Source organism: Helianthus annuus, chromosome 3 (assembly GCF_002127325.2).
Source record: "Helianthus annuus cultivar XRQ/B chromosome 3, HanXRQr2.0-SUNRISE, whole genome shotgun sequence".
Classification (NCBI taxonomy): Eukaryota; Viridiplantae; Streptophyta; class Magnoliopsida; order Asterales; family Asteraceae; genus Helianthus; species Helianthus annuus.
In genome coordinates, this window is record NC_035435.2 from 26,301,180 (window position 1) to 26,310,792 (window position 9,613).

A 9,613-nucleotide genomic window follows, 5' to 3' on the forward strand; every position below is an offset into this window, starting at 1 on the left:
TGCATATACCAAACACTACCTTAGAGTTGAGGTCTCAAATCTCATGGAGATTGTCACCAGTATGCCTAAAGCTCAAATCCAACTGAACCAAGAATTAAGCCAATAGTTAGCCTCCTTATTCAACGAGATAGAATCCCTCAAACACTCAGTCACTACACAAAAGCCACCCACCACAGAAACCTCAACAAGCTCAACTGCTAGAAAGGCTAGAACCATCTCATTCATAAGAGCAAAAGAGCTAACCCCTTTATTCTATGTTACTGTCAAAAACACCTTCCAGTCACCTTTAAAAATTTGGTTAAGTCCCCAAGAAAATAAATCTGGCTCCACCACTACGTGTAGTGAAACTAAAGCTCATTTATTAGATGAGCAACAGTTTAACTAAAGTTCTTGTAAATTCAACTCGATTCAACTCTTTAGAAAGCTAATGTCGAGTAGATCAAAAGCAACTCAACTCGTTTACACCTTTAGTTTACCGTGATAACGGATTTTCTTTTCCTTTTATTCTGAAGAGAAACTGTAGAGATAGGGTTTTTTACATAAACAAACGAGTGAAACTATGTTTAAATTTAACTGAAAATTTTAACTAGGTTAGTGTTAAAGGACGTAGGGTGTAATGGGTTTTTCAAATAAAGGACCGTGACTGTAATTATTGAAGGTAAAGGCTATCTATTGCAATCTGATACAAACATAAAGGACGAAAAGGGTAATTTACCCTTAAATTTTTAGCATCTATATTTTGTATATTCAGTCATGTGATAGTTATTTTGTATATTTTGTTGATTATTAAATTACCAATGATTTCGATCTATAAAACAAAAGCAAATTCAATCACCTATATATTCATCGTATCACCATTCGTAACGTGTCCAACCGATAGCGACTCTGTCAGATACAAAGCTCAACTCACAACCGTTAGATCAAACTCTCATCTCAAGGACAAAACCGTAATTCCCCCCTCCATAACCCTCTATAAAATCCCACATTTCCTTCAAACCCTAAATTGCAAAAACTAGCTTTGAGCGACTTCATCTTCTACTTAGGGAATGCAGAGAGATGAGAGGAGATTCGTTGTTGTCTAACCAAGGAAGGACCAAACGTCCAATTGGCGGCAGAAACTGCCACCGAAAACACGTAGAAGACGGGTGAACCAATCTCCAGATAGATTCACCCGACTCTAAATTTAATTCGACAGCGTCGATTAATTTTGTTTTTGTTTTATTCTGTTTTTACTTTTATTAATCTGAAGCATTGCCTAGAACAACACATGGCGGCGAGTGACGACAAAAACAATGGGGTTTTACACAGCAAGTACGAGCTGGGGCGCCAGCTCGGGCATGGTACATTTGCAAAAGTGTACCATGCGAAAAACTTGCATACGGGTACAAACGTAGCGATGAAAGTTGTTGGAAAAGAAAAGGTTATTAAGGTTGGAATGACGGATCAGATCAAACGAGAGATTTCGGTTATGAAAATGGTGAAGCATCCGAATATAGTTGAGTTGTATGAGGTTATGGCGAGTAAATCCAAGATATATTTCGCTATGGAGCTTGTTCGAGGCGGTGAGTTGTTTAGTAAGATTGCGAAAGGGCGGTTGAGGGAAGAGGTTGCTAGGAGTTATTTTCAGCAGCTGATATCGGCTGTTGATTTTTGTCATAGTCGTGGTGTGTATCACCGAGATCTGAAGCCGGAAAACTTGTTGCTGGATGATGAAGGTAATTTGAAAGTGACGGATTTTGGATTGAGCGCGTTTTGTGATCATCTCCGACAGGATGGGTTGTTGCACACCACGTGTGGAACTCCAGCGTACGTCGCACCGGAGATCATCGGAAAGAAAGGATACGACGGTATGTTTGCATATATCTATTCTAATTGTTATTTAGACAGCTATTTACAAATAAACAGTACATATTGTACTTTATGTAAAGTTATAGTTAGAAATATACTTAAATATAGTTATCAAAATATATAACAAAATAATTAAATACATAATAAACGAGTTGAGCCCGAGCCGAGCTTGAGGTTGAAAAATTAGTTAAAAGCCAAAGTTAGAGCTTTACAAATAAAAGCCTAAACAAGGCAATGCTGAGCTCAGGATTAGCTCAGCTTGTTTACACCTTTTAACTAAAATATTTTATATAATTTACGTTAAAATTACAATAAATTCTAACTAATATATTATATATCTGCAGGTGCGAAAGCAGATATCTGGTCATGTGGAGTGATCCTCTACGTCCTTCTCGCCGGATTCTTACCATTCCAAGACGAAAACATCGTCGCGATGTATCGAAAGATCTACCGTGGCGATTTCAAGTGTCCGCCATGGTTCTCATCGGACGCACGCCGCTTAATCACAAAAATGTTAGATCCAAACCCAAGCACACGTATCACAATCTCAAAAATCATGGAATCACCATGGTTCAAAAAATCCGCACCTAAAAACACAAAGTTTTCAATAGAAGACGAAGTAATACAATCGAAAGGACTCGAAGCGAAATCCCTCAACGCATTTCACATCATTTCATTATCCGAAGGGTTCGATTTGTCCCCGTTGTTTGAGGAGAAGAAGAGAGAACAAAAGGAGGAAATGAGGTTTGCAACCACAGAGCCTGCGACCGCAGTTGTGTCTAAGCTGGAGGAAGTGGCTAAATCGTCCAAGTTTAGCGTTAGAAAGAGCGGGGACGAAAGCAGTGTACGCCTGCAGGGACGTGAAAACGGTCGAAAAGGGAAGTTAGGGATTGCGGCTGAGATATTCGCAGTAACGCCGTCGTTTCTGGTGGTGGAAGTGAAGAAGTCTAGTGGTGATACATTGGAGTATAATCAGTTCTGTAGCAAGGAGCTTAGGCCAGCTCTTAGAGATATTGTTTGGAGATCTGCTGCTGGTCACTCTTTTCCTGCATGATTTAATCATATTGTTGTTAAGTGTTTTTAAATTTAATTCTATCATGTATGTGTTATGTGTTTAATTGAATCATTTTGTTATTAGAATTTATTTAATTATGGAATATTGTTGTTAATGTGACTTTAAATCCTAGTGTATGGTTAATTTAACTTTTGGTTCATGATGAATTTTGTTGTTTAGTTGATGATAAAATAATAATTTGAGGTACTTAAACATATTAATTGTTTTAAAAGTTTGTTGGAAATACAATTTGAATTGTTAATACATTTTTGTATCACTTGGGGTTGAGCCAAATTTATTTAGCTGTACAAAAGTCAAGTTTCTTGAACTCTTGTTAATGTGATGGTGGGTAGTCACTTTCATTCACTTGATGAGTGTGTGGCCCATGGTCCATTATATGGAGGTGGAATGTCACAAGATCATAATCAACATGTGTTATGTTTTGGATGTAATAATTTCGAGATTAGAATTTGATTATGGGATATTATTCATGTGACTTTGTATCCTTTTGTAGGGTTTTGAATCTTGTCATGCACTTTATGTAACTTTTTTTATCTAATGATGATTTTTGTTGTTTACTTAATTGCAATTATTCAATCGATAACAAATCAATAATTTGAGGCAGGGGAGGAGCCAATGTATAAGGAGGGGTAATTCTGTCTCCGTAGTGTAAAAATACCCTTCAACTATGTCTACTAGTGTAAAATTTTTATTTTTTTATACAAAGAATACCCCTGAAGTTTTGGGTTAGATCCGCCACTGATTTGAGATACTTGTTAATTTGTTAACGATTTGTTGAAATAGAGTTTAAGACACATTAATACTATTTGATTTGATATGTTAATACATTGTATTTTGTATCACTTGGGGTTGAACCAATTTGATTGAGTGGGACGGAAGTTAGTTTCTTGAACTCTATCAATCTGATGGTGGGTAGTGTCTCTTTCATTCACGTGTGTGACCTATAGGCCATTATATGGAGGTCGAATGTCGTTAGGTCATAATCAATATGACTAGGTAATGAGATAACATCTACGGTTGATATTGTAGCAATTTGGATATGTTAATAATGCAAGAATTTCACCTTTCATTTCTCACTTACCTAATCTTGAATGGTTGATACATACAAAAAGTTCAAAACATATAATCAAAGTGATTGGAAAATACAAGAAAAGGATAGGCAAGAGGGGCCAAGGACCCGACAAAGTATGGGGTAGTTTGTTTTATGTGACAAGTTGAATGGTTTGGTTTACTTCTAATTTAGAAGTCATATTCAATGCAAACAACTCAACTAATACATGTTTGCTTAATGACAATGACATGCTAACCAATTTTTCTTGAGATTCTATTTGTTCTGAAAATTTTGTTTAAGAATAAAAATTTAGATTGCGAGAGACTAAACTTGTATAAGTATAATAATTTTATACAGTTGTTTTACCATCTTCAATTTGCCTATATTAAATGATACTTTATTTTTATTAATTTTAACATATGATTTTATATAAATTTAAATTTAAGATGTCAACTTAGTCTACATCTCGATATAAGTTTTATTCGCATCTAACAAATTAAATATCTTTTATATAACTCAGTTATTGATAAAATTTAGAGTTATTTGCCAGATGATCCTTGTGATTTTCTATTTTTTCACCTTTAGTACCTACCTTTTCAAAATAGCGTGTATGTTCCCTATGGTTTGACAAATTTTTACTAGGATAGTCCCTACAATGAATGGGTGTTAAGTAATTCAGTTAAGTGTGTGAAAAATTACAAAAATATCTTTAATTATTGTTTTATAAAGGTAGGGTAAAGTTCTTGTACAAATAATCTTAACATACTAAACATACAAATTGAAGGAAAACTCAAAAAGACAAGGTGGCATTTTTGTAATTATCAATAACTATCAAAGTTACTCTACAAATACCTCTAAAAAAACCTAACCACTCCCCCCCCCCACCCCCCAAAAACCTACCCCCCCCCACCCCCCAAAAACCTAAAAAAAAAACCTAACCCCCCCCCCACCCCCCAAAAACCTAAAAAAAAAACCTAACCCCCCCCCCACCACCCCCAAAAACCAAAAAAAAACCTAACCCCCCCCACCCCCCCCCCCACCCAAGCTAAAATGCTAAAAACTAAACCCCCCAAAAAACCTAACCCCCCCCCCCCAAAAAAAAAAAACCTAACCCCCCCCCCCTCCCCAAGCTAAAATGCTAAAAACTAAACCCCAAAAACCTAAAAAATCTAAAAAAATAAAAAAAAAACACACAAATTATTTTATTTTATTTTTTTAACATTTTTTATTAAAAAATCGCTACTTTTAGTAGCAGCAAAACAATTTTTTTTTTTTTTTTTTTTTTTGCTAACGAAATGTAGCGATTTTTTAATAAAAAATGTTAAAAAAAAAAATTGTGTTTTTTTAGGTATTTTTGGTTGTAACTTTGATAGTTGGTGGTAATTACAAAAATGCCACCTTGTCTTTTTGGGTTTTCCTTCAATTTGTATGTTTAGTATGTTAAGATTATTTGTATTTGATCTTTTGCCTATAAAGGTAAGGGTATTTTTCTAATTTTACACACAATTAACTGAATTACTTAGCGCTCACCCATTGTAAGGACTATACGAGTAACAATTTGTCAAACCACATAAAACAAATATGCTATTTTGAAAAGGTGGGAAAAAACCACATGGACCATCCGGTCAATTAACTCTAGAAATTAATATCAAAACACAGATAATAATAAATTTTTTTAGAACCACAACTCTCACACTCTGTAAATTTAACTACTTAATTACACAATTTTCTATTCACAATGAGGAATGAACCCTCACCACTTTGAAAGGCAAAGTCTCATCTAACATCGTAGTATCATTAGACCGAACACCTTTTGTAAAAAAATGTTTATAAAAGAAAAAGATACATTAAATGAAAAAGACATTCAAAGTTTGCTTCATAAATTTGATGTTCGCATATAGAACAACCTAATAGAAAATCATACAGGAAGTCCTGTAGCGTTATTCTACAGCTTTGACCGAATGGTAGAGGCTCTTATTTTTAACGTGAGGTAAAGTTAGTAATATATTGTAGTTTTGAGAAACAATAGAGTACATTTGGTGTAGATATATAGATAAAAAGGTTGGGAAGCAATTATTGTTTTCTGGATTACATCGTGTCTTATATGGAGCCCACTCCCTTTTACAATTTTAATGTGATAAAAGTAAATAATTGAACAATAATTGGCAAAGCCAATACAAAAAAAAAAAAAAAGATCATGTCCCTCCCCTAAGATATCGCCCAGCTAGAAGTCACAGATCTTGTGGAAGAGATGAAATCAATCCACATGAAGTGAACTCGTTTCAATCAGTTTTTGGTTTTACATCATCTTCAACGGTAGACCTGTCGGGATCCGTAGTAGAAGTAAGCGGTCAAGGACAGCAATAGATGAAGAGAAATGAGAGAGGGGTGCGTTCGTGATAATGGTTGACGCGAAGAGAAAGAAAGTGAGGCATATATAACCTCTTCTCGTTTGTGACACTCTTAAAATAGCGCATCATTTGTTTATTTTTCTCAATATGTAATACAGTAATTTATAAAAATAGCAGTATCTTTTGTTTATTTTTCTCTAACATGTAACATGGTAATTTAAAAAAAAAATCCTTAAACCAGTTTTGTTTTTATAGGAATATTGGATTTTAATAATCTCAACTACTCGTCGTTGGCCGCCAACAGTCTCAACTTCAAAAATAACTAAAGGTGCAAACGAGCCGAGCGGCTCACGAGCTACTCGAGATCGGCTCGAGAAAAAACTCGAAACGAGTCGAGCCTTATCGAGCCCGAGCCGAGTTTGAGCCTCGAAACAAAGCTCGTTTGTTTATCGAGCCCGAGCTCGAGCCTCACATGTGAAGCTCGTTAGGCTCGTCGAGCCTTAGTGTAAACGAGCCGAGCCGAGCCGAGCTTATTTAAACTTGTTTACAAGCCGACCTCGAACCTAAAAATAAGATTATTTAGTAAACGAGCCCGAGTCCGAGCTTTACTTATCGAGCTCACAAGCCTAAAAAGTCTATTATTTATATTATTTTTATTTAATATACTAATTAATAGATAATAAACGAGCTGAGCCCGAGCCGAGCTCGAGCTTGATAAAATACAAACGAGCCGAGCTCGAGCCCGAGCTCTCATAAGTTAATCGAGCTCGAGCTCGAGCCTGGCTCGGCTCGGCTCGTTTGCACCCCTAAAAATAACCACTGACAGTCCCAACTATTAACATACTGGTCTCCAATGGATCCTGACTAACAGAACTATTACGCCGTTAGTCTTCGATCACCGGAAAAGCGTTTTTGGCCAGAAAAAAGTTACTAAAAGTCCAATCTAAGGTTACAAAGGGGTTTGAGACGAAAATGTTGAGTTTTCCGAAAAAAAAGTTGAGATTTCTAGCAAAAAAGAAGTTTTCTGGCGAAAAAGTAGTTTTTCAGCGACCTCAATAATTGGGGCTTTTAGTAGAAAAATGTTTCTAAAGGTCCGTAATAAGGTTACAAAGAGCTTTGGGACAAAAAAGTTGAGTTTTCTGACCAAAAAGAAGTTTTCAGCCAAAAATGTTTTTCCGGCGACCGGAGACTAACGACGTCAGGGTTCTGTTAGTCAGGGTCCATTGGAAGCCAATATGTTAATAGTTGGGACTGTTAGTGGTAATTTCTGAAGTTGGGACTGTTGGCGGCCAACGGCGAATAGTTAGGATTATTAAAATCCAATATCCCTTTTTTTATACGTACTATTTAGATTCTAATCCTTGCTTTAACGTAAATCTAAAGCAACTAATGAACATGAAAATAAAACGAGACATCAAAAGGTTTCGCTACCAAATGAGATGTTCATGGCCACAGTAAACAAGAGTAGCGTAACCATTCTTGCTGTGATTATTTTGGGGAATTAGAATTAGATTATGGAATATTCTTCCAAAGGCTTTAAATCTTTTAAGATTTATAAGTTCAATACACACGATAATATATACTAAAAAACGATAATAGTTTAAGATGCTTAAAGATGAGTAAAAATTCTTCTAAGATTTATTGAAATGAAGTTTAATACACATTAATACATTTACATTGGATTTCTTGATATCACTTAGGATTGAACAAATTTGATTTAGTTCAAAGAAAGTCTTAAGTTTCTTGAACTCTATCAATGTGATGGAGGGTAGAGGCTTTTTTAGCTCACCAGACAAGTGTGGCCATAGGCGAGGCCATTACATGGAGGTCGAACGTTGTTAGGTCATAATTAGCATGTCTAGGTAATGAGAAAGCATCAATGACAGACATTGTAGCAATTTGAAAAAGGGATAATGGATTTAAATAGCTTCAACTTTCACCAATTGGCTGACAGCACTCTCAATTTTCAATTTTTACAACACTACTCCCAATTTTTAACTTATTTGCCGATAGCACTCCCAAACTAACTGAACCTTAGCCCAGTTAGTTTTTTGCTGAGATGGCACTCGTGTGTTGACGTGACATCTTGAATTTTTTTTATGAGGTGGCAGCTAACATCGCATCTGGCTTGGTTTTTTTGATGATGTGACATATGACTTGGCTTTTTTGATGACATAGCATATTAGCAGCTAATGTAAGCAAACTGGGTTACTGTTGTGTTAATTTGTGAGTGTTATCGGCCTATAAGTTGGAAGTGGTGTGGTACAGGGAGGAGACGATGATGATGTTTTATAATTTTTAAATTTTGAAATTCTTTTTTTTATTAAATGACTGTTTTGCCCTCACATGAGTTGCACATGATCTCACTTAACGGAAAATTTTAACCAGGTTAGGGTCAAAGGACCTAAGGTGTAATAGGTTTTGCAAATAAAGGACTGTGATTGTAATTATTAAAGTTAAAGGTCATCCATTGCAACCCGCTACAAACATAAAGGACGAAAACTGTAATTTACCCTTCCCTTTATTATGGGTTCATCACTTCATCTAAGGATGGCGAGATTTTCTTGTAAAAAGAAGGAACAAGTTGATGTAAGAGTCAAGGATACTTTTGCGCCTTTGGAACATTTTGATGATACCCTGCTATTAATATCGTGTTTTATCAACGTACAAAACACCTTGAGATTGACTTACACTTCATTAGGATTTAGGGATATGGTATTAGCACAGACTTTGAGCGTTTGTTGTGCTCTAACTACTCTTTAGTTGTCGACATTCTCACCAAGATGCTCAACACTTAGTTTGCTACTTTCCGTTCCAAGTTGCTCTAAACCTCTAGTTTGAGGGAGCATATTAATGATATATCTGGTGTACAAATATATGTTGTATATCTGGTTTATTATTAGTACTAGGTTAGAACCCCGTGTATTAAACGGGTTAAATAAATGTAATTTTATATATTAAATAATAAAAAGTTATATCTTTATGAACCTCGTATATTGTACGGGTTAAATAAATGTAATTTTATATATCAAATAATAAAAAAGTTATATCTTTGAAAACCATGTGTATTACACAGATTAAATAAATGTAATTTTGTATACTAAATACTAAAAACGTCGTATCTTTAAAAAACCAGTGTATAATCGAGTTGAATAAATCTAACAAATAATAAAAAATTACATCCTTAAAACCCCGTATATTACACGTGTTGAATAGATCTAAAAGGGAGTTATATCTTTAAATACCATGTGTATTACATAGATTAAATAAATGTAATTTTGTATATTG

At 35.1% G+C, this 9,613-nt stretch overlaps 1 protein-coding gene across 1 annotated transcript; it reads left to right on the plus strand.

Annotated features, from left to right (window-relative positions):
* The first annotated feature begins 940 nt into the window (after nt 1-940).
* On the plus strand, nt 941-3,029 carry LOC110928819 (CBL-interacting serine/threonine-protein kinase 6). Its single transcript, XM_022171859.2, has 2 exons — nt 941-1,847; nt 2,193-3,029. The coding sequence occupies exons 1-2, from the start codon at nt 1,268-1,270 to the stop codon at nt 2,900-2,902; spliced, it is 1,290 nt and encodes a 429-aa protein (XP_022027551.1). The 5' UTR covers nt 941-1,267; the 3' UTR covers nt 2,903-3,029.
* The last annotated feature ends 6,584 nt before the right edge of the window (nt 3,030-9,613 follow it).

Bases quoted from the DNA above. Each gene is read 5' to 3' on its own strand.
- LOC110928819 (XM_022171859.2), top strand. From the start codon at position 1,268: ATGGCGGCGAGTGACGACAAAAACAATGGGGTTTTACACAGCAAGTAC. The intron at 1,848-2,192 runs GTATGTTTGCAT...ATATATCTGCAG, and splicing joins CGGAAAGAAAGGATACGACG to GTGCGAAAGCAGATATCTGG.